The sequence below is a fragment of the Lactuca saligna genome, chromosome 8 (assembly GCF_052625555.1).
Source record: "Lactuca saligna cultivar CGN05327 chromosome 8, ASM5262555v1, whole genome shotgun sequence".
In the NCBI taxonomy this organism is placed as follows: domain Eukaryota; kingdom Viridiplantae; phylum Streptophyta; class Magnoliopsida; order Asterales; family Asteraceae; genus Lactuca; species Lactuca saligna.
Window position 1 is genome coordinate 89,545,663 of NC_136424.1, and position 24,748 is coordinate 89,570,410.

General features: G+C 34.4%; 3 protein-coding genes, 1 long non-coding RNA gene and 2 pseudogenes across 5 annotated transcripts; 5 read left to right on the plus strand and 1 right to left on the minus strand.

Moving 5' to 3' along the window:
- Positions 1-683: 683 nt before the first annotated feature.
- LOC145008121 (uncharacterized) lies at positions 684-1,327 on the minus strand. 2 transcript variants are annotated; one of them, XR_013663277.1, is made up of 2 exons: positions 1,199-1,327; positions 684-1,102 (listed from the first exon to the last, which is right to left on the minus strand). It is a non-coding gene; the product is annotated as an uncharacterized LOC145008121 (long non-coding RNA). The 2 variants fall into 2 exon arrangements; XR_013663278.1 differs by having other exon boundaries at positions 684-1,105; positions 1,199-1,308.
- Positions 1,328-1,449: 122 nt separating this feature from the next.
- LOC145008120 (chitinase 2-like) lies at positions 1,450-3,714 on the plus strand. Its single transcript, XM_078966737.1, has 2 exons — positions 1,450-1,557; positions 2,677-3,714. Exons 1-2 carry the CDS (start codon positions 1,467-1,469, stop codon positions 3,519-3,521), a joined length of 936 nt encoding a protein of 311 aa, XP_078822863.1. The 5' UTR covers positions 1,450-1,466; the 3' UTR covers positions 3,522-3,714.
- Positions 3,715-4,215: 501 nt separating this feature from the next.
- Positions 4,216-5,310, plus strand: LOC145011667 (chitinase 2-like). Its single transcript, XM_078970400.1, has one exon. The coding sequence runs from the start codon at positions 4,259-4,261 to the stop codon at positions 5,177-5,179; it is 921 nt and encodes a 306-aa protein (XP_078826526.1). The 5' UTR covers positions 4,216-4,258; the 3' UTR covers positions 5,180-5,310.
- A 4,102-nt stretch (positions 5,311-9,412) lies between these two features.
- LOC145009877 (chitinase 2 pseudogene) lies at positions 9,413-14,005 on the plus strand (annotated as a pseudogene).
- A 609-nt stretch (positions 14,006-14,614) lies between these two features.
- LOC145011666 (chitinase 2-like) lies at positions 14,615-15,709 on the plus strand. The gene has a single exon (XM_078970399.1). It carries the CDS (start codon positions 14,658-14,660, stop codon positions 15,576-15,578), a length of 921 nt encoding a protein of 306 aa, XP_078826525.1. The 5' UTR covers positions 14,615-14,657; the 3' UTR covers positions 15,579-15,709.
- Positions 15,710-18,663: 2,954 nt separating this feature from the next.
- LOC145009878 (chitinase 1 pseudogene) lies at positions 18,664-24,388 on the plus strand (annotated as a pseudogene).
- The last annotated feature ends 360 nt before the right edge of the window (positions 24,389-24,748 follow it).

Consider the following 24,748-nt stretch of genomic DNA (forward strand, 5'->3'; position numbering starts at 1 on the left):
TTTCATCTATTATAAGAATTATTATTATATAGGTAATGTTAATAAATTTCAACCAACCGTATATACTTTTCAAAATTTTAACTTGCACAACACTTATGCATTTGCCTGATATTCAATATAGAAGACAACATAAGAAAGAGGGCAAGAAAGCTAAATTTCCCAATAAAAATAATAGGCATCCACTGTACATTATATTTAAGTTTAATAAAATGGGACATCCTCGTTTCATGCTTCATATCATTTTACCATTTAAATTCTATATACAATGTATTAATTGAACTTCACATAGTTCAAGGGAAATTTTAAAAATAATAATAATAAGGGAAAATGATATATATATATATATATATATATATATATATATATATATATATATATATATATATATATATATATATATATATATATATATATATATATATATATATATATATATATATATGCCCTATTAAGTTTCTAAGTTTTACTCATTCAGTCCTTAAAGTGTTTTTCATGTTTTATTAGGGAACAAACTTGTTTTTATCAGATCCATTAAGTCTTTTTCGAATAAATGAAACGGTCATCTGGTTATTTTGATGATGTGGACTTTGACCTTCAAAAGTCCACTTTTCCTTTCACTTTGTGTTAATCTACATGTAAAGGTGTTTATGACAAAAAGAAATTACAAAATGACAAAACTACCCTTAAAACAATCTTTTATTTATTACTCTCTTTTCTTTTCGATTGTCTTCTACATCTGAATCAATTAAAAATAAAGAAAACCATCTTTTATCTCCTTAAAGAAACTGATAACCACAAAATGTAAAGCTTCATTTACTCAAAATTATCCCTCTCCTATTAACCACCAGTACAACCATTACTATTTTCAACCACCAAAAATGTCACCTCCTACATCAGTTCATGTTCATCTTTTCTGAGTTCCTCAAACTTGTAAGAACGATCATCATCTTCAGGTTTACAGATATCCAATTGCTTTGAAGAAAACATCACTAACCTGAATGTAATACAATCACAAATCTTGCGATTACAATATAGTTGAAATGTACAACTAGATAGTAACCCTGTTATCGATTTCTTCAATGGCAATTAGATGCTAATCAACCTGCTTAAAAGGACAAACATATCAGATGTTATCATTACAATAACATCTTTCCATCTGTCATATAAACTTCTAAGCAAAAACAGAGAAGATAGATACGTTTTTCCATCTAACAAGGAAGCATCCACGATCAACAAGAAGCGAACAAGAATTCTCACTTTCGAAATTATCGATCAACAACTTTCCTTCATTCACTGTCGCATCACTCAATTCTACAGAAGGGGGATCGATTAAGATTGATTCAGAATAGAAAAAAGGGGTATACCTGCGATTAAACCGTTTCAAAGGGGTATACTTGCGACTAATTCAGAATAGGCGATTAATTTAGAATATCTGAAAGTTGGGTCGTTGTAGAAGGTGGGAATCAATGGGGTGGAACTGGAGGTTGAAGGTGGGTTTCCAATTGTGCTTTATGATTTCGTTTCTGTCGCTGACTTCACCATTTCATTTATTGATGGGTACTTTCCGATTACCGATCCTCTTTTTTTCTCTGTCTAGTTTTGGATTGTAGAAAGGGTACAAGGGTTTTTTTTTATGAGAAAGAGAAAGATGTAAACCAGTAGTTTGGATTTTTTGGGACGCTTTGAATTCTTATCATGTCATCGCTTACATGTTAGCTTATGCTTATGTGGTAATAGAAACCGGCTATAATATGTGAAAGCTAGGGATTAGATTGTTAGGTTACAAATAATTTGTTCCCTCATAAAACCACAAAATAAATTAAGTGACTAAATAGGTAAACCCTAGAAACCTAATAGGATATATATGTCATTTTCCCTAATAATAATAAAGAGATTGTTTTTTTTTTTTACAAAACACTCAACTTCAAATCTATATAATATCAACTTGGTACATCTTATTATAGTTGGTTTTATTCCATTAAACGTCAAGTAGACATTCAATTTCTTTACACCAAATCTATTAAACCATAGTGGATCCTATTATCTCGAATGGTTTTCCCTAAAACAATAGCATTTTGAAAAATTATCGGTCTCCTTTCAAGTTGCGAACATTGTTATTTTTATAGTTGGATCTTAAACAAGCCTACTGTTTGACCAACAAACAATATATAATTCATTATATTTGTTGCATCCTTTCGGACGAACATGCATCCACGTTAGAATCTATGGTGCTCTAATTTTAATCAACTCTACATCAATCCATATTGAAGATTCCGGTCTTCATCCCAGTCATGGAGGTACCGCCTATACGGATTCTACCTAAAACAAACATCAAAATCTCTGGATATAACAAGGAATTTTTTTCTGCTAATTGATAAGTCCAGCACCACACATTACGCCAAAACCCAAACCTAAATCGGTATCATAATCTAGTTCACACAGTAGAAAACAAAGATCAAATCTGCTATATAAGCACTTGGTTAAACATCAATCCATATTCTCGATTCATATATAGTAGAAAAAACATGGTGTTTTCCCGTGTTCCCATGGCTGTACTCTTTGTGCTTCTAATTATCTCATCTTGCAGTGGTAAGCCTGTTTCAACACCTTAGCGCTTGTATTAATTGTTCTAGTTTCTCTAAAGCTAATGCTTTCATCTGCTTTTTGATCATACAGCTGCAAACTCAAATCTCTTCCGGGAGTACATTGGTGCTGAATCTGACTCGGTTAAGTTATCAGATGTTCCTATCAACTCTAAAGTTGAAGTCCATTTTATCTTAGCGTTCGCAATTGATTACACCTCAGATAATCACCCATCACCCACCAATGGCAAATTCAATGTTTTCTGGGAAACTAAAAATTTGGGTCCTTCGGCAATAGCATCGGTCAAAGCCAAGAACTCTAATGTCAAAGTGGCTGTTAGCTTGGGTGGCGATAGTGTTGTTCATGATAAAAATAAGGTTTTTTTTTCTCCAAAATCTATCAACTCATGGGTGCAAAATGCAGTTTCTTCATTAACAAGCATGATCAAGCAATACAATTTGGATGGAATTGACATCGACTATGAACATTTTAGGTCGCATGATGAGGAAACCTTTGTTGAATGTATAGGACGGCTTATAATAATTCTAAAGAAAAATCGGATCATCAAATTTGCTTCTATCGCCCCATATGAAGATGAAGGACCGGTTCAAAGAAATTACTTGGCTTTATGGAGGAAATATGGACATGTTATTGATTATGTGAATTTCCAGTTTTATGCGTATGATCAGATTAGTGTTTCACAGTTTGTAAAACACTTTCATCATCAACAAGCTTCAAGTTATAAAGGAAGTCAGCTTCTAGCGAGCTTCATAAGCAAAGGTAACTTAGGTTTGCCTCCAAATAAGGGATTCTTTGAGGCCTGCAAAGAGTTGAAGAGAGATGGAAAGCTCGGAGGCATATTTGTTTGGTGTGCAGACGAATCCAAAGAGTTCGGTTTTAGATATGAAAAAGCTGCTCTGGCTTTATTGGCAGCATGATCATCATCTTTATTTCATCATGCATGCATATATGGGCATATATATACGTTCGATTTCATATGTCCGTAGTTTCCTTTCTTCTTCCTTCCAAATAAGAAATAAGATACTGTCTGTTGAATCATATTCGTAATGTATTGCAATAAATGGATCGGAACATCCATCATGATTTCTTCAAGTTTAAAAACATTATGTATCTCTACCAAACGTTTATACTCCGACTTCAATTAATTATATAGGATCCAATAAAAAAAATAATGGAAACTGAAGATAAAGATCAATTCATCAATCTCCAGGTTTATATATAACAAATAATATCATGAAACAACAAAAGACAATTATGGCAGGTTTTGTATACTTGTAAAGGTCATGTTATGATAAAAACTTGGTGTTTGTGGCAATGAGGGGTTGACGACATGGTTTTTGTACTTTTAGGCGGAAGCTCATAACATGAATAAAACAAACAAGCTTTCATTAACAAATAAATAGAAAATTAGAAATTACATGGGACTTGGAATAGATTTTTAACCTATTAATCAAGACAGAAAATATACTATTAAACATATAAAGTATAACAACAGTAGAAGCACACTTACGCCACGTTAATTAACATTAATTAATCTGATCACATGGTAAACAATTTGTCAGAAAGCTCCTCTATTTAATTGTCGGATTTCCTATCTCTGTTCAACAGCCTTCAAGCTTCAACATAATCTGTCTTTAATTGAAGTTTGATCATTATGGGGTTCTCCAAACTTTTCATTGTTCTTCTCATGTTACAAGTGCTTTTAGCGGTGGCATCAACACAAGAAAATATTAATGCACCAAAATCAGACCTATTCCGTGAATATATCGGAGCAGAATTCAACGGTGTCAAATTTACAGACCTACCCATCAACCCCAATGTCGAATTCCATTATCTACTTGCATTTGCAATTGATTACACCACTTCATCTTCTTCATCCCCAACCGATGGTAAATTCAATGTGTTCTGGGATACAGATAATCTCAGCCCTTCTCAAGTCTCCTCAATCAAGAGTCAGCATAGCAATGTCAAAGTAGGTTTGAGCTTAGGAGGAGACAGTGTGGGAGGAGGAAGCTGTTACTTCAGCCCTTCATCGGTGGATTCATGGGTTTCAAATGCTGTTTCTTCCCTCACTAAAATCATCCAAGAGTATAACTTGGATGGGATTGATATCGACTACGAGCATTTTCATGCAGATCCTGAGACGTTTGCTGAGTGCATCGGGAAGCTTGTAACAACCCTCAAGAACAATGGAGTCATCTCTTTTGCATCTATAGCTCCATTTGATGACGATGAAGTTCAAAGCCACTACTTGGCTCTTTGGAAGGATTATGCTCACGTCATAGACTATGTCAATTTCCAGTTTTATGCATACGATCAGGGGACCACCATCTCTCAGTTTATGAAGTACTTTCAGACACAAAGCTCCAACTATAAAGGTGGTAATATCTTGGCTAGTATCTCCACCGATGGAAGTGGAGGTTTATCACCAGAGAACGGGTTCTTCACTGCTTGTAATCGGCTAAAAAGTCAAGGGAAGCTTGGTGGGATTTTTGTATGGTCTGCAGATGATTCCAAGGCTTCAGGTTTTCGCTATGAGAAGCAATCACAAGCTTTGCTAGCAGCCCCTCGTTAGTATATGTATGTATATATTTTGTTGTGTTTCTATGTGGTTGTAAAAGCGTATGTGTATGTACAATATGATTATCTACTAGTGAAATGATACAAATTCATCTTCTCGATCACCAACAAATGGTGAATTCAACGTGTTCTGGGATACTCATAATTTCAGGCCTTCCGAAGTCGCTTTAATCAGGGACGGATACAGAATTTCACAGTAGGGGTTACAGGAGAAAGTTAGGGGTTGCACAGTAATAAAAAAATATATAAATTTTAAAAATTTACGAAAATTTTTCCACTGCAGCCGAAAAAGTTAGGGGTTGTTAGTGCCACCGGTGACCCCCTCAAAATCCGCCCCTAGCTTTAATCAAGAGTCGGCATTCTAATGTCAGAGTAGCTTAGGTGGGGGAGCTATAACTTTAGAAATCAATAAACAAATCAATAAACCTGTAAAAATATAAAAATCATTTTTTCAGTTTACATACAACTTGGAAAATATAAAATTTTTATTATCTTGGAAATTTTTGAAAATTAAACAAAAGTCATTTTCAAAATTTTCATTTTTATTTGAAATTTTCCAAGCAAACTCACCTTTAGTGTTTTATTGAAAAACTATGTTTGGCATTTCGCACTGTTGTTATTGGGTGTACCAAATTATCAATGTTTTTTTAAGAAAAAACATTAAAAAGATATATGATTAACTGTATTAATAATAATAATAATAATAATAATTTTTTGGTAAAAGGTTAAAAACATAGTAATTTTTCTTTAATTTGTCATTTATTTGTTTAGTGTGGTGGTGAACCCAAAGCTTTTGTATGAACAAGAATCTCAACTAATGAACTCAACACTAAGAATCATGAAATAAGAAAAGACAAGCAAACATAATGGCATCTTTTGTGTTCTTTTCTTGTGCAGATAGAAATGACAAAAAAAATGTTTTTAGATATTCTAGAATCTATAAAATGGTGACGGATATGTATATTCTTCTTATTTTTTTTATTTATGTTGATTTTCCTGCTTATATTTGTGTTTTACTTTTAGGGTCGTTCCTTGTGAACGATATCTCTGCTCTGGTTCTGTTTGATTCGGGAGCTGCCCGGTCCTTTGTATCTCTCACGCTCAGCATGAAACACTTGTTTCAAGGTATTTTTCATCTTGGACCCGTGGTGTGAAATTAGTTTTCAATTTTAGTCCTTAGGGCATTATTGTAAATTTTAGAAAGAGGGTGTGTACGATGGGTGTACCTCATGTACATTGGGCGTACACAATCAGGGGATAAACCCTAATTTTAGGGTTTGGACGCCATTTAAGCAACCTTATGTAATGCCCGGTTCCGTACATATAAATAACGCCGAAATTCGAGTTATGACGAAGAAGTTATGGTCCGTCAAAGTTTTACAGCAAAACCGGCATGGCACCGGGAGACGCAAATAGTGAATTCACGATAGAGGACTTTTTGGCCTTATTGACCTAAATAAAAGTTGTAGTATACGTTAATCCGAAAGCGTGTATAAAAAGAACGCCCAAATCCGACTTCGTATGAGGAAGTTATGAATTTTCTAAGATTTGGCATAGCAGTGCACGACCCGAAACTCGAATTTTAGATCGAGCGGTTTTTTGCCTACGCAACCTAAATGAGAGTTGAAGATCTCATTTATAGGAAGTCAACTATAAAAAGACAGACGAAAACGGAGTCTGTATGAAAGAGTTACGAATTTTTCGCGGTCATTTAACAGTATAATCTCCTCCTACTGTTAAATTTAAGATCGGTCGAAAACTAGCCGACGGAGTCAAAAAGAAAGTTGTAGATCTTATTTTTACCTACACGTGGATATAAAGAACGTCAAAAACGGAGCTCATATGCGAAAGTAACGGATTTTAGAAGTCGGAGGTGTGATGTGCGAAAATGCGTAACGTGGCACAATCTTGGCCATTGCTTCCCAAGTCTTTCCACCAGATGTTGACATGTGGCACCAAGTTTAGTCATATTTTACCCTATAAATAGAAACTCTCTCACCCTCATTTTCTTCACACCTTTCCTATTCTTTATTCTCTCTACACTCTCTCTAAGCCTCCCAAAACTCTCTTAGCGCTAGAAGAAAGCCCTGGAGCGCTCGACGGCTCCGAGAAGAAGCGCTTTCGGCTCAGAAGTTCTTCCCCTGTAGAGCCCGACTTCTAGCCAAACCCCCTCGTAGGTAAGATACGCCTACGCTATTTTAAATATAGTTTTTATTTAAATATAGTAATGTTATTAGTACCATATAATAAATATTTAGGTTATTATTATGAGTTATATAAGTGTCATTATAATATCTTTTTAACCACTCACAGTACGGGGAATCTGGTTTGGAGGGCCGCTTGGGTTGCTGGATTTCAGAAGTGCTATATGCCAAAATGATCCTGCCCTCCGGTGTTCCATGTATGGCCCCTGTTTGTACATAGTGGTGAAAAGTATTGTGTTAACGCTTATATAACAGTAATAATAGTTAGACTAACAATTAGTCTCGTTGAGCATTAGACTAAACTCTAGTAGTAATGATACTAGGTTCTGTCAAAGGAGTTGTTTAAAGTATAAACGAAGTGTCGTCCGAGTACCGAGTCACCACTTTATCAAGTGAGTGCATAGTCCCTTTCATGAACATGATTTTAATACAAGTATTGATTAAAGTATTAATTATATGTTTATGTGCGAGTTAATTGATGTTGCCTGAAATATATGTTAAATAACATACCTAATTATATATGATGATTTAGGATAAAGAGTAAACCTAAATTAATTATGAGGAATATTGGGTAGTATTTTCTTACGAGTACGAGTGAGTTATACTCAGAGAATAGAATTTTAGTATATGTCATTTATCTGGGAGCATGGATTAGACATAATCATTGTCCCTAGTCCGAGGGTATGGATTTGGCATAGTTAACTATGATTAATCTAGGAGTATGGATTAAGACATAGTCAGTTGTCCTTAATCCAGGAGTATGGATTAAGACACAATCAGTCGTCCTCGGTCCGGGAGTATGGATAGGATATAGTCATTCGTCGTTAATCCGGGAGAATGGATTTACACATATACACTTGTCCCTAATCCGAGAGTATGGAATGGGCACAATTATTGATCCGAGAGTATGAATTAGATTCGAGAGTATGTGTTAAGTAAGAGGTAAAATTTAAGGTCCGAGAGTATGGATAGTCTCGTTGTAAGGATTAACAGTATGGGGTAAGAGTTGCTTATATATATATATATATATATATATATATATATATATATATATATATATATATATATATATATATATATGGTGAAATTATATTTTTTGTGAGTTCTAAATTATATATATGATATAACATTGTGGGATTGAAATCTCTATGTACTCACCAAGTTTCCCAACCTGACCCACTAAGCTTATATGTATCACAGGTGTCGATAGGAAGTTACATTACACTGAGAGATTAAAGAGGTGTAGATCATTAGTGTAAATGAATGTAAGTTTTGTTTATTCTTATGTTTCTATATTGACGATAACATCCCAAATGTTTTAAAATGAATAAAAATATATTTCTTCGGAAATGCTTTGATAACGTATTTATCATGTTTTACTGGGAACAAATTCCGCAACATTTTCACTAAAATATGTACTCTAATTTTTATAAAGCATAAACAAAATCGGTCTTTTCTGGCCGTGAAAATGGAGATGTCACACAAACACAGCAAAAACAGTGCGTATATCGTTTAAGCATTTAGAATACTTGTATCTATGTGTAAGTTGAAAGTAACTATGCACTTACTTGATCAAGTAACTATAAACTCATTTAGAATACTTGTATCTATGGGTAGAACTTCGTCTCGATAGTTTATCTTTTCCCCTAATGTAACCTAGATTCACGTTACTAAGTCTTAGTCTTATATTCTTGGTGACTAATATTTGTCTAGATTCCTCACTAATCTCAATGTCTACAACAAGATTTATCAAGTAAGGAACAACCAGGTAGGATCATATCGGAGGTAGGGTCCGTTTGGTATAGAGTATACTGTTTGGAAATCTCACTTAAACACCTCGCTAAATCCAACATAAACATTAAGTAGATCAATCAGTATAATGACTTTGGAATCACTAATAAGTCTCGATTATAGGTTCATTATAACGACTATGATTATAATTATAAGTTACACTTAAAGTAGAGTAAGTGTAGCTCAACTTACAGAGTATTTTGATGAAAACCAGGAATTATGCAAGCAGAACGATGACCCGGGAGCTTCTAATTTTTGGATATCTGACACTACATGGTCTCGCTAAAGTAATCAAAAACTAGGGAGTAAAAGACTAGAGATACGAGAGAAATTCAAGAGATGATCTAAAGGAATGGAGTGAGAAATGAGGCTGCAAATTGGAGGATATATAGACCCAAAAAGTGAATGCGAGGTGGTCGGAGCGCGCATGTGACACGTGACAGACTCTTAGTGGTTGTCAAATGCATGACATGCATGTTGTCTATGTGCGCGGTTGCGCGCGGAAAAAAAATTAATTCATCTTGTTCATATGAGATCCGTTTTCGACGTGTTTTATATCCATGCGTAGCTATCGACGATATCTACAACTTTCATTTAGACTTCGTTGGCTAATTTTGACTTTATTTTTAAAGTTATATTTTTTAACAGACTGAGACTGTTAAACTCAGTTAAAAATTCATAACTCTCTCGTCTGACATCCATTCTCGACTGTATTTATATTGACAGACTCCTATTAATGAAATCTTCAATTCTCGTTTAGATTGTTTTTCCTAACAATTTACCGATTTCAATTTCGGTTTCTGAGTTGTATACTATTAATCTATTATGTTGAAACTTTGAAAAATCATAACTTCCTCTCATGAAGTTGCAATCTCAAATCTTTTTCGGGAATACATTGGTGTCGAATCTCACTAGGTTAAGTTATTAGATGTTCCTATAAACTCTAAAGTTGAAGTCCATTTTATCCTAGCTTTTACAGTTGATTACTGTCACAACTAGCAATTTAGCTAGGGAATTCTATTCTCATAAAACATCATCTATTGTGAGGCTTATATTCTAACTGAATATCATACCCGATGTTCAATCAACGTCATCCATTTAAATCCAAACTCTTGAATGAAGGTCAAAACCTAATACAATACATCTCATATGTTCATCTATGAGTTGAAAACCCTAGACATCTCGGTTCAAGTTCACATTGGACTAGGATTCTCTTATTGGGCCTAATGGACCAATAAACCTTCAACTTGAACTATTTTGGGCTTAAAGACCCTAATTGGGTTCTAAATGGACCCACACTCATAAAACTCAACATTTTGGACCATAATGGGTCTAAAATAAATTTATTTAACCACTAATGGACCATAAACTCATTCATTTTACCAAATTGGGTCGTGAGCCTCCTTAAGAGCCCAATGGGCCGAATACATACATACATATATATATATATATATATATATATATATATATATATATATAATTCTTGGGCTCCATAAAAATTTGACAAGACCAAAATGGGCCAAATTACTTCATTCTCATCTCTCATAAACCCAATTCTCGGCCCACCATGCTTATTTGACAAAAAAAAAGGAAAAATGAAGAAATTTGTGCACTTGCCACCTCATTAGTGCATGGGGGATATCCATGCACAAACCCACCATGTTACTAGGAGATTAATACCCACCAAACATCTAGGGAACATCCTATCTTCTCCCTCTTTCTTTCTCACGGCCAAGAAGCTCCACAAACACACAGACATTTCACTTTCAAACACTTTCAAGATTCTCTCAAGAACTCCTCTCTACTCCTCTAAATTTTCAAGATTTTGGGTGTTTTAAGAGGAGTTTTCATCAAAGATCATCATCTTTGGTAAGATCTCACAACCTAAATCGATTTGCTACATCTTTAAACTCAAATTAATCCTCTTACCACCTCAAATTCGTGACCATGCTCCCTAGAACTCATCAAGATTCGAAGATCACTTCAAGAAGCTAGCTAGAGTCATAACTTACACCACCTTCTTCTTATCTTCATCAAAACCAAAATCCAAACCCCAAGGTGAGTTCATACCCCCTTTTTTTTGTTTTTACTTGTTTTTAGGGGAGAATACAAGTTGATTTGTGTAGATCTATGTGTATATGCATGATTATGTGTGATTTCCTTGAAACATTTGGTGATTATGTGTGATTTCTTCACTAATCTACAAATATGTTAAGAAACTTGAAGTGTATCACTAGGATCTTCATATGAAACATGAGAAAAGTATGTTTTATCACAAGTATTGCATGTAAACATGTAGATCTGGGATTTGTATACTTTATATAGCAAAAATGAGTGTTGTGTTCAAAGATTTATAAACTAAACTCACAAAACAGCTCTTGACAGAAAAGTTTTGGTCTAATCTCGGACTGTTTTGACCATCCAAATGGAAGTATTTTTCAAAACTGTTTTACATGTATAAATTTCAGGTTTATACCTTTAAAATGACTACTCGCACGTTTTCATACGATTTTTCTACAATTTTTGGTGAATTTTACAAAACTGCCTATCAAATTTGACATACTTTCGGACCAACCTGTGAAGGTGAGTAATTTCACACTAGTTTGAGGCCATTAAAAATTTTGAGAAAAATTGTGAACAAAGTAGACATGTTTTCCAAACTTCCAGAGTTTACGGATTTAAATTTCGACATACGATGATTTTTCTACAAATTTTCCAAAAACTAGGTCGGAAAAGCCCAAAACCAGAAAAATATGTATTTCCACAAAAATCAAGCCAAAAATGGGTTTAAAATGTTATTTTTATCACAAAGTAGTCATCAACACAAGTTTTTAACAAAATTGGACATCAAAGTGCTATTCTTACAAAAATTGGGCCTAATTGTAAATTTTATGCTTATTGAGCCAAGAACGTCATTTTTACAAAAAGGAGAGCTTTTATATCAACTTTGTAAATAATCAAGCTAAAATAGACAAAACAATAACAAACGGATTAATAACGATATTCACATTCCTTTTGTCCTTTGAAATAATAGACACGTATAGTGAGCCTTAGTGGTTCACTTCCATGTTTATTGGGCCTGGGAATGGGTTTTATATGCGTTCTTCTTTTTATGTTATTTTAGTGAATACTTGAACTAAAACCAATGATAAACCAACAAATGGAATTAAATTGATCATTTTCTAGGTTATTGGGCCTTAGTGACCCATTTTTATGTGTGATACGTCCTGTATACTATTTACATATTTATTGGGCTTCATTTACCCATTAACATGTGCGACGGACCTTGGATACTATTTGTGTATTATTTGGGCCTGTAAATACTTTATATGTGAAATGGGCCTTAGTTGTCCTTTCATATATATTTCGGACCCATGTTATATAATCTCATTCCATTTGGGTCTTGAAATGATTTACATGTTTAGCGATGCCTTAGTGGTTCACTTACATGGATCATTGGTCCTAGAATGAGTTTATACATTTTTCTTCGCATAAATTCTATTAAGGATCTAGCGAGTTTTTATCAGTTGGCACCTATTAAGTGTACGATCGTAGCCTGTTGTTATAATCAGAGTCTCCTGGAGGGAGAACGGGGATTTGTGTATAGATCTATACGGGGTTGACACCCCACACCTCAGCTGTTCGCTACAATTAGACTTATTCAGTCTAGGGTGACGAAAACCTTATTCTATTTTCCGTCGGCGTCCAACTACGCCAAGACAGGTGAAATTGTCATTATTTAGTATGGTTATGACGGCTCGTTTAAAGGAATTAACGTTATAAAGTTTACGGAAGACATCTTCTTTTTTTAGGCAACGTCGGGTTTTCTGGGAACATTCTCTTTACATGCTCTTACATTCTCTCTACATTCTCTTTACCTTTTTAGTCAAATAAACAATAGCATATATGCATTAATACAAGAACTAACACAAACACACTAAACAGTTTTCAGAAAATATCGGATTTTCTGGTGGTTTTCAAAGTTATACAAATCATTTTCACAAACATGCTTATGAACTCACCAACATTTTTATGTTGACCGTTTTCAAAATAACTTGTATTCTCAGGATACCGTTGAAGCAGGATGAACGAAACAAACTAATGGATATTGTGTGATATTTCTTTTATCATACTCTTACTATTTTGACATGTAATATTCAAATACAATACTCGATGTAAACAATGAATGTTGTAATATTACATCTGTGATGATGATGATGTTATGTTTCAATTATATTCACTATAATAATATTTCAAGATGAAGTCACGCACAAGCCCCCGGACGTTTCTGCCGTCTGGTTTGGGGGTGTGACAATTACACCTCAGATAATCACCCATCACCCACCAATGGCAAATTCAATGTTTTCTGGGAAACTAAAAATTTAGGTCCTTCAGAAATAGCATCATCAGTTAAAACCATGAACTCAAATGTTAAAGTGGTTGTTAGCTTGGGTTGCGATAGTGTTCATGATAAAATAGGGTCTTTTTTACTCCAAAATATATCAACTCATGGGTCCAAAATGCAGTTTCTTCGTTAACGAGCATGATCAAGCAATATAACTTGGATGGTATCGACATCGACTATGAACACTTTAGGTCACGTGATTAGAATTTGGTGGATGTATAGGAAGACTTATAACAATTATAAAGAAAAATCGGACCATCAAATTTGCTTCGCCCCCTATGAAGATGAAGGATCGGTTCATAAAAATTAATTGGCTTTATGGAAGAAATATGGACATGTTATTGATTATGTGAATTTCTGTGTGGATCACAACATCATGCCTTCTTCAAGTTTAAAAACATCATGTATTTCTACTAAATGATTCTACTCGTACTCCAATTATATAGGATCCGATAAAAAAATTAATGGAAACTGAGGATCAAGATAAATTCATCAATCTCTAGTTTTATAAATAATAAATAATCTCATGAAGCAAAAAGGCCCGTCCCAAAGGGTGGGCGATAGAAGCGACAGTCCAGGACCTATTTTTTAAAGAGTCCTAAATTTTTTATACAAATTGTTATATTTAAAAGATTCTACAATTAATTTTCTTTCCATAATGGCATGTTTTTGTATACTTGTAAAGGTCATGTTACAACTTACAAAGGTCATGTTATGACAAAACTTGGTGTCTGTGGCAATGAGGCGTTGACTACATGGTTTTTGTACTTTTAGACGGAAGCTCAGAACATGATTAAAACAAAAAAACTTTCAATTAAACAAATAAATAGAAATTACATGGGACTTGGAATAGATTTTTAACCTATTAATCAAGACAGAAAATATACTATTAAACATATAAAGTATAACAACAGTAGAAGCACACTTACGCCACGTTAATTAACATTAATTAATCTGATCACATGGTAAACAATTTGTCAGAAAGCTCCTCTATTTAATTGTCGGATTTCCTATCTCTGTTCAACAGCCTTCAAGCTTCAACATAATCTGTCTTTAATTGAAGTTTGATCATTATGGGGTTCTCCAAACTTTTCATTGTTCTTCTCATGTTACAAGTGCTTTTAGCGGTGGCATCAACACAAGAAAATATTAATGCACCAAAATCAGACCTATTCCGTGAATATATCGGAGCAGAATTCAACGGTGTCAAATTTACAGACCTACCCATCAACCCCAATGTCGAATTCCATTATCTACTTGCATTTGCAATTGATTACACCACTTCATCTTCTTCATCCCCAACCGATGGTAAATTCAATGTGTTCTGGGATACAGATAATCTCAGCCCTTCTCAAGTCTCCTCAATCAAGAGTCAGCATAGCAATGTCAAAGTAGGTTTGAGCTTAGGAGGAGACAGTGTGGGAGGAGGAAGCTGTTACTTCAGCCCTTCATCGGTGGATTCATGGGTTTCAAATGCTGTTTCTTCCCTCACTAAAATCATCCAAGAGTATAACTTGGATGGGATTGATATCGACTACGAGCATTTTCATGCAGATCCTGAGACGTTTGCTGAGTGCATCGGGAAGCTTGTAACAACCCTCAAGAACAATGGAGTCATCTCTTTTGCATCTATAGCTCCATTTGATGACGATGAAGTTCAAAGCCACTACTTGGCTCTTTGGAAGGATTATGCTCACGTCATAGACTATGTCAATTTCCAGTTTTATGCATACGATCAGGGGACCACCATCTCTCAGTTTATGAAGTACTTTCAGACACAAAGCTCCAACTATAAAGGTGGTAATATCTTGGCTAGTATCTCCACCGATGGAAGTGGAGGTTTATCACCAGAGAACGGGTTCTTCACTGCTTGTAATCGGCTAAAAAGTCAAGGGAAGCTTGGTGGGATTTTTGTATGGTCTGCAGATGATTCCAAGGCTTCAGGTTTTCGCTATGAGAAGCAATCACAAGCTTTGCTAGCAGCCCCTCGTTAGTATATGTATGTATATATTTTGTTGTGTTTCTATGTGGTTGTAAAAGCGTATGTGTATGTACAATATGATTATCTACTAGTGAAATGATACAAATTCATCTTCTCGATCACCAACAAATGGTGAATTCAACGTGTTCTGGGATACTCATAATTTCAGGCCTTCCGAAGTCGCTTTAATCAGGGACGGATACAGAATTTCACAGTAGGGGTTACAGGAGAAAGTTAGGGGTTGCACAGTAATAAAAAAATATATAAATTTTAAAAATTTACGAAAATTTTTCCACTGCAGCCGAAAAAGTTAGGGGTTGTTAGTGCCACCGGTGACCCCCTCAAAATCCGCCCCTAGCTTTAATCAAGAGTCGGCATTCTAATGTCAGAGTAGCTTAGGTGGGGGAGCTATAACTTTAGAAATCAATAAACAAATCAATAAACCTGTAAAAATATAAAAATCATTTTTTCAGTTTACATACAACTTGGAAAATATAAAATTTTTATTATCTTGGAAATTTTTGAAAATTAAACAAAAGTCATTTTCAAAATTTTCATTTTTATTTGAAATTTTCCAAGCAAACTCACCTTTAGTGTTTTATTGAAAAACTATGTTTGGCATTTCGCACTGTTGTTATTGGGTGTACCAAATTATCAATGTTTTTTTAAGAAAAAACATTAAAAAGATATATGATTAACTGTATTAATAATAATAATAATAATAATAATTTTTTGGTAAAAGGTTAAAAACATAGTAATTTTTCTTTAATTTGTCATTTATTTGTTTAGTGTGGTGGTGAACCCAAAGCTTTTGTATGAACAAGAATCTCAACTAATGAACTCAACACTAAGAATCATGAAATAAGAAAAGACAAGCAAACATAATGGCATCTTTTGTGTTCTTTTCTTGTGCAGATAGAAATGACAAAAAAAATGTTTTTAGATATTCTAGAATCTATAAAATGGTGACGGATATGTATATTCTTCTTATTTTTTTTATTTATGTTGATTTTCCTGCTTATATTTGTGTTTTACTTTTAGGGTCGTTCCTTGTGAACGATATCTCTGCTCTGGTTCTGTTTGATTCGGGAGCTGCCCGGTCCTTTGTATCTCTCACGCTCAGCATGAAACACTTGTTTCAAGGTATTTTTCATCTTGGACCCGTGGTGTGAAATTAGTTTTCAATTTTAGTCCTTAGGGCATTATTGTAAATTTTAGAAAGAGGGTGTGTACGATGGGTGTACCTCATGTACATTGGGCGTACACAATCAGGGGATAAACCCTAATTTTAGGGTTTGGACGCCATTTAAGCAACCTTATGTAATGCCCGGTTCCGTACATATAAATAACGCCGAAATTCGAGTTATGACGAAGAAGTTATGGTCCGTCAAAGTTTTACAGCAAAACCGGCATGGCACCGGGAGACGCAAATAGTGAATTCACGATAGAGGACTTTTTGGCCTTATTGACCTAAATAAAAGTTGTAGTATACGTTAATCCGAAAGCGTGTATAAAAAGAACGCCCAAATCCGACTTCGTATGAGGAAGTTATGAATTTTCTAAGATTTGGCATAGCAGTGCACGACCCGAAACTCGAATTTTAGATCGAGCGGTTTTTTGCCTACGCAACCTAAATGAGAGTTGAAGATCTCATTTATAGGAAGTCAACTATAAAAAGACAGACGAAAACGGAGTCTGTATGAAAGAGTTACGAATTTTTCGCGGTCATTTAACAGTATAATCTCCTCCTACTGTTAAATTTAAGATCGGTCGAAAACTAGCCGACGGAGTCAAAAAGAAAGTTGTAGATCTTATTTTTACCTACACGTGGATATAAAGAACGTCAAAAACGGAGCTCATATGCGAAAGTAACGGATTTTAGAAGTCGGAGGTGTGATGTGCGAAAATGCGTAACGTGGCACAATCTTGGCCATTGCTTCCCAAGTCTTTCCACCAGATGTTGACATGTGGCACCAAGTTTAGTCATATTTTACCCTATAAATAGAAACTCTCTCACCCTCATTTTCTTCACACCTTTCCTATTCTTTATTCTCTCTACACTCTCTCTAAGCCTCCCAAAACTCTCTTAGCGCTAGAAGAAAGCCCTGGAGCGCTCGACGGCTCCGAGAAGAAGCGCTTTCGGCTCAGAAGTTCTTCCCCTGTAGAGCCCGACTTCTAGCCAAACCCCCTCGTAGGTAAGATACGCCTACGCTATTTTAAATATAGTTTTTATTTAAATATAGTAATGTTATTAGTACCATATAATAAATATTTAGGTTATTATTATGAGTTATATAAGTGTCATTATAATATCTTTTTAACCACTCACGGTACGGGGAATCTGGTTTGGAGGGCCGCTTGGGTTGCTGGATTTCAGAAGTGCTATATGCCAAAATGATCCTGCCCTCCGGTGTTCCATGTATGGCCCCTGTTTGTACATAGTGGTGAAAAGTATTGTGTTAACGCTTATATAACAGTAATAATAGTTAGACTAACAATTAGTCTCGTTGAGCATTAGACTAAACTCTAGTAGTAATGATACTAGGTTCTGTCAAAGGAGTTGTTTAAAGTATAAACGAAGTGTCGTCCGAGTACCGAGTCACCACTTTATCAAGTGAGTGCATAGTCCCTTTCATGAACATGATTTTAATACAAGTATTGATTAAAGTATTAATTATATGTTTATGTGCGAGTTAATTGATGTTGCCTGAAATATATGTTAAATAACATACCTAATTATATATGATGATTTAGGATAAAGAGTAAACCTAAATTAATTATGAGGAATATTGGGTAGTATTTTCTTACGAGTACGAGTGAGTTATACTCAGAGAATAGAATTTTAGTATATGTCATTTATCTGGGAGCATGGATTAGACATAATCATTGTCCCTAGTCCGAGGGTATGGATTTGGCATAGTTAACTATGATTAATCTAGGAGTATGGATTAAGACATAGTCAGTTGTCCTTAATCCAGGAGTATGGATTAAGACACAATCAGTCGTCCTCGGTCCGGGAGTATGGATAGGATATAGTCATTCGTCGTTAATCCGGGAGAATGGATTTACACATATACACTTGTCCCTAATCCGAGAGTATGGAATGGGCACAATTATTGATCCGAGAGTATGAATTAGATTCGAGAGTATGTGTTAAGTAAGAGGTAAAATTTAAGGTCCGAGAGTATGGATAGTCTCGTTGTAAGGATTAACAGTATGGGGTAAGAGTTGCTTATATATATATATATATATATATATATATATATATATATATATATATATATATATATGGTGAAATTATATTTTTTGTGAGTTCTAAATTATATATATGATATAACATTGTGGGATTGAAATCTCTATGTACTCACCAAGTTTCCCAACCTGACCCACTAAGCTTATATGTATCACAGGTGTCGATAGGAAGTTACATTACACTGAGAGATTAAAGAGGTGTAGATCATTAGTGTAAATGAATGTAAGTTTTGTTTATTCTTATGTTTCTATATTGACGATAACATCCCAAATGTTTTAAAATGAATAAAAATATATTTCTTCGGAAATGCTTTGATAACGTATTTATCATGTTTTACTGGGAACAAATTCCGCAACATTTTCACTAAAATATGTACTCTAATTTTTATAAAGCATAAACAAAATCGGTCTTTTCTGGCCGTGAAAATGGAGATGTCACACAAACACAGCAAAAACAGTGCGTATATCGTTTAAGCATTTAGAATACTTGTATCTATGTGTAAGTTGAAAGTAACTATGCACTTACTTGATCAAGTAACTATAAACTCATTTAGAATACTTGTATCTATGGGTAGAACTTCGTCTCGATAGTTTATCTTTTCCCCTAATGTAACCTAGATTCACGTTACTAAGTCTTAGTCTTATATTCTTGGTGACTAATATTTGTCTAGATTCCTCACTAATCTCAATGTCTACAACAAGATTTATCAAGTAAGGAACAACCAGGTAGGATCATATCGGAGGTAGGGTCCGTTTGGTATAGAGTATACTGTTTGGAAATCTCACTTAAACACCTCGCTAAATCCAACATAAACATTAAGTAGATCAATCAGTATAATGACTTTGGAATCACTAATAAGTCTCGATTATAGGTTCATTATAACGACTATGATTATAATTATAAGTTACACTTAAAGTAGAGTAAGTGTAGCTCAACTTACAGAGTATTTTGATGAAAACCAGGAATTATGCAAGCAGAACGTTGACCCGGGAGCTTCTAATTTTCGGATATCTGACACTACATGGTCTCGCTAAAGTAATCAAAAACTAAGGAGTAAAAGACTAGAGATACGAGAGAAATTCAAGAGATGATCTAAAGGAATGGAGTGAGAAATGAGGCTGCAAATTGGAGGATATATAGGCCCAAAAAGTGAATGCGAGGTGGTCGGAGCGCGCATGTGACACGTGACAAACTCTTAGTGGTTGTCAAATGCATGACATGCATGTTGTCTATGTGCGCGGTTGCGCGCGGAAAAAAAATTAATTCATCTTGTTCATATGAGATCTGTTTTCGACGTGTTTTATATCCATGCGTAGCTATCGACGATATCTACAACTTTCATTTAGACTTCGTTGGCTAATTTTGACTTTATTTTTAAAGTTATATTTTTTAACAGACTGAGACTGTTAAACTCAGTTAAAAATTCATAACTCTCTCGTCTGACATCCATTCTCGACTGTATTTATATTGACAGACTCCTATTAATGAAATCTTCAATTCTCGTTTAGATTGTTTTTCCTAACAATTTACCGATTTCAATTTCGGTTTCTGAGTTGTATACTATTAATCTATTATGTTGAAACTTTGAAAAATCATAACTTCCTCTCATGAAGTTGCAAACTCAAATCTTTTTCGGGAATACATTGGTGTCGAATCTCACTAGGTTAAGTTATTAGATGTTCCTATAAACTCTAAAGTTGAAGTCCATTTTATCCTAGCTTTTACAGTTGATTACTGTCACAACTAGCAATTTAGCTAGGGAATTCTATTCTCATAAAACATCATCTATTGTGAGGCTTATATTCTAACTGAATATCATACCCGATGTTCAATCAACGTCATCCATTTAAATCCAAACTCTTGAATGAAGGTCAAAACCTAATACAATACATCTCATATGTTCATCTATGAGTTGAAAACCCTAGACATCTCGGTTCAAGTTCACATTGGACTAGGATTCTCTTATTGGGCCTAATGGACCAATAAACCTTCAACTTGAACTATTTTGGGCTTAAAGACCCTAATTGGGTTCTAAATGGACCCACACTCATAAAACTCAACATTTTGGACCATAATGGGTCTAAAATAAATTTATTTAACCACTAATGGACCATAAACTCATTCATTTTACCAAATTGGGTCGTGAGCCTCCTTAAGAGCCCAATGGGCCGAATACATACATACATATATATATATATATATATATATATATATATATATATAATTCTTGGGCTCCATAAAAATTTGACAAGACCAAAATGGGCCAAATTACTTCATTCTCATCTCTCATAAACCCAATTCTCGGCCCACCATGCTTATTTGACAAAAAAAAAGGAAAAATGAAGAAATTTGTGCACTTGCCACCTCATTAGTGCATGGGGGATATCCATGCACAAACCCACCATGTTACTAGGAGATTAATACCCACCAAACATCTAGGGAACATCCTATCTTCTCCCTCTTTCTTTCTCACGGCCAAGAAGCTCCACAAACACACAGACATTTCACTTTCAAACACTTTCAAGATTCTCTCAAGAACTCCTCTCTACTCCTCTAAATTTTCAAGATTTTGGGTGTTTTAAGAGGAGTTTTCATCAAAGATCATCATCTTTGGTAAGATCTCACAACCTAAATCGATTTGCTACATCTTTAAACTCAAATTAATCCTCTTACCACCTCAAATTCGTGACCATGCTCCCTAGAACTCATCAAGATTCGAAGATCACTTCAAGAAGCTAGCTAGAGTCATAACTTACACCACCTTCTTCTTATCTTCATCAAAACCAAAATCCAAACCCCAAGGTGAGTTCATACCCCCTTTTTTTTGTTTTTACTTGTTTTTAGGGGAGAATACAAGTTGATTTGTGTAGATCTATGTGTATATGCATGATTATGTGTGATTTCCTTGAAACATTTGGTGATTATGTGTGATTTCTTCACTAATCTACAAATATGTTAAGAAACTTGAAGTGTATCACTAGGATCTTCATATGAAACATGAGAAAAGTATGTTTTATCACAAGTATTGCATGTAAACATGTAGATCTGGGATTTGTATACTTTATATAGCAAAAATGAGTGTTGTGTTCAAAGATTTATAAACTAAACTCACAAAACAGCTCTTGACAGAAAAGTTTTGGTCTAATCTCGGACTGTTTTGACCATCCAAATGGAAGTATTTTTCAAAACTGTTTTACATGTATAAATTTCAGGTTTATACCTTTAAAATGACTACTCGCACGTTTTCATACGATTTTTCTACAATTTTTGGTGAATTTTACAAAACTGCCTATCAAATTTGACATACTTTCGGACCAACCTGTGAAGGTGAGTAATTTCACACTAGTTTGAGGCCATTAAAAATTTTGAGAAAAATTGTGAACAAAGTAGACATGTTTTCCAAACTTCCAGAGTTTACGGATTTAAATTTCGACATACGATGATTTTTCTACAAATTTTCCAAAAACTAGGTCGGAAAAGCCCAAAACCAGAAAAATATGTATTTCCACAAAAATCAAGCCAAAAATGGGTTTAAAATGTTATTTTTATCACAAAGTAGTCATCAACACAAGTTTTTAACAAAATTGGACATCAAAGTGCTATTCTTACAAAAATTGGGCCTAATTGTAAATTTTATGCTTATTGAGCCAAGAACGTCATTTTTACAAAAAGGAGAGCTTTTATATCAACTTTGTAAATAATCAAGCTAAAATAGACAAAACAATAACAAACGGATTAATAACGATATTCACATTCCTTTTGTCCTTTGAAATAATAGACACGTATAGTGAGCCTTAGTGGTTCACTTCCATGTTTATTGGGCCTGGGAATGGGTTTTATATGCGTTCTTCTTTTTATGTTATTTTAGTGAATACTTGAACTAAAACCAATGATAAACCAACAAATGGAATTAAATTGATCATTTTCTAGGTTATTGGGCCTTAGTGACCCATTTTTATGTGTGATACGTCCTGTATACTATTTACATATTTATTGGGCTTCATTTACCCATTAACATGTGCGACGGACCTTGGATACTATTTGTGTATTATTTGGGCCTGTAAATACTTTATATGTGAAATGGGCCTTAGTTGTCCTTTCATATATATTTCGGACCCATGTTATATAATCTCATTCCATTTGGGTCTTGAAATGATTTACATGTTTAGCGATGCCTTAGTGGTTCACTTACATGGATCATTGGTCCTAGAATGAGTTTATACATTTTTCTTCGCATAAATTCTATTAAGGATCTAGCGAGTTTTTATCAGTTGGCACCTATTAAGTGTACGATCGTAGCCTGTTGTTATAATCAGAGTCTCCTGGAGGGAGAACGGGGATTTGTGTATAGATCTATACGGGGTTGACACCCCACACCTCAGCTGTTCGCTACAATTAGACTTATTCAGTCTAGGGTGACGAAAACCTTATTCTATTTTCCGTCGGCGTCCAACTACGCCAAGACAGGTGAAATTGTCATTATTTAGTATGGTTATGACGGCTCGTTTAAAGGAATTAACGTTATAAAGTTTACGGAAGACATCTTCTTTTTTTAGGCAACGTCGGGTTTTCTGGGAACATTCTCTTTACATGCTCTTACATTCTCTCTACATTCTCTTTACCTTTTTAGTCAAATAAACAATAGCATATATGCATTAATACAAGAACTAACACAAACACACTAAACAGTTTTCAGAAAATATCGGATTTTCTGGTGGTTTTCAAAGTTATACAAATCATTTTCACAAACATGCTTATGAACTCACCAACATTTTTATGTTGACCGTTTTCAAAATAACTTGTATTCTCAGGATACCGTTGAAGCAGGATGAACGAAACAAACTAATGGATATTGTGTGATATTTCTTTTATCATACTCTTACTATTTTGACATGTAATATTCAAATACAATACTCGATGTAAACAATGAATGTTGTAATATTACATCTGTGATGATGATGATGTTATGTTTCAATTATATTCACTATAATAATATTTCAAGATGAAGTCACGCACAAGCCCCCGGACGTTTCTGCCGTCTGGTTTGGGGGTGTGACAATTACACCTCAGATAATCACCCATCACCCACCAATGGCAAATTCAATGTTTTCTGGGAAACTAAAAATTTAGGTCCTTCAGAAATAGCATCATCAGTTAAAACCATGAACTCAAATGTTAAAGTGGTTGTTAGCTTGGGTTGCGATAGTGTTCATGATAAAATAGGGTCTTTTTTACTCCAAAATATATCAACTCATGGGTCCAAAATGCAGTTTCTTCGTTAACGAGCATGATCAAGCAATATAACTTGGATGGTATCGACATCGACTATGAACACTTTAGGTCACGTGATTAGAATTTGGTGGATGTATAGGAAGACTTATAACAATTATAAAGAAAAATCGGACCATCAAATTTGCTTCGCCCCCTATGAAGATGAAGGATCGGTTCATAAAAATTAATTGGCTTTATGGAAGAAATATGGACATGTTATTGATTATGTGAATTTCTGTGTGGATCACAACATCATGCCTTCTTCAAGTTTAAAAACATCATGTATTTCTACTAAATGATTCTACTCGTACTCCAATTATATAGGATCCGATAAAAAAATTAATGGAAACTGAGGATCAAGATAAATTCATCAATCTCTAGTTTTATAAATAATAAATAATCTCATGAAGCAAAAAGGCCCGTCCCAAAGGGTGGGCGATAGAAGCGACAGTCCAGGACCTATTTTTTAAAGAGTCCTAAATTTTTTATACAAATTGTTATATTTAAAAGATTCTACAATTAATTTTCTTTCCATAATGGCATGTTTTTGTATACTTGTAAAGGTCATGTTACAACTTACAAAGGTCATGTTATGACAAAACTTGGTGTCTGTGGCAATGAGGCGTTGACTACATGGTTTTTGTACTTTTAGACGGAAG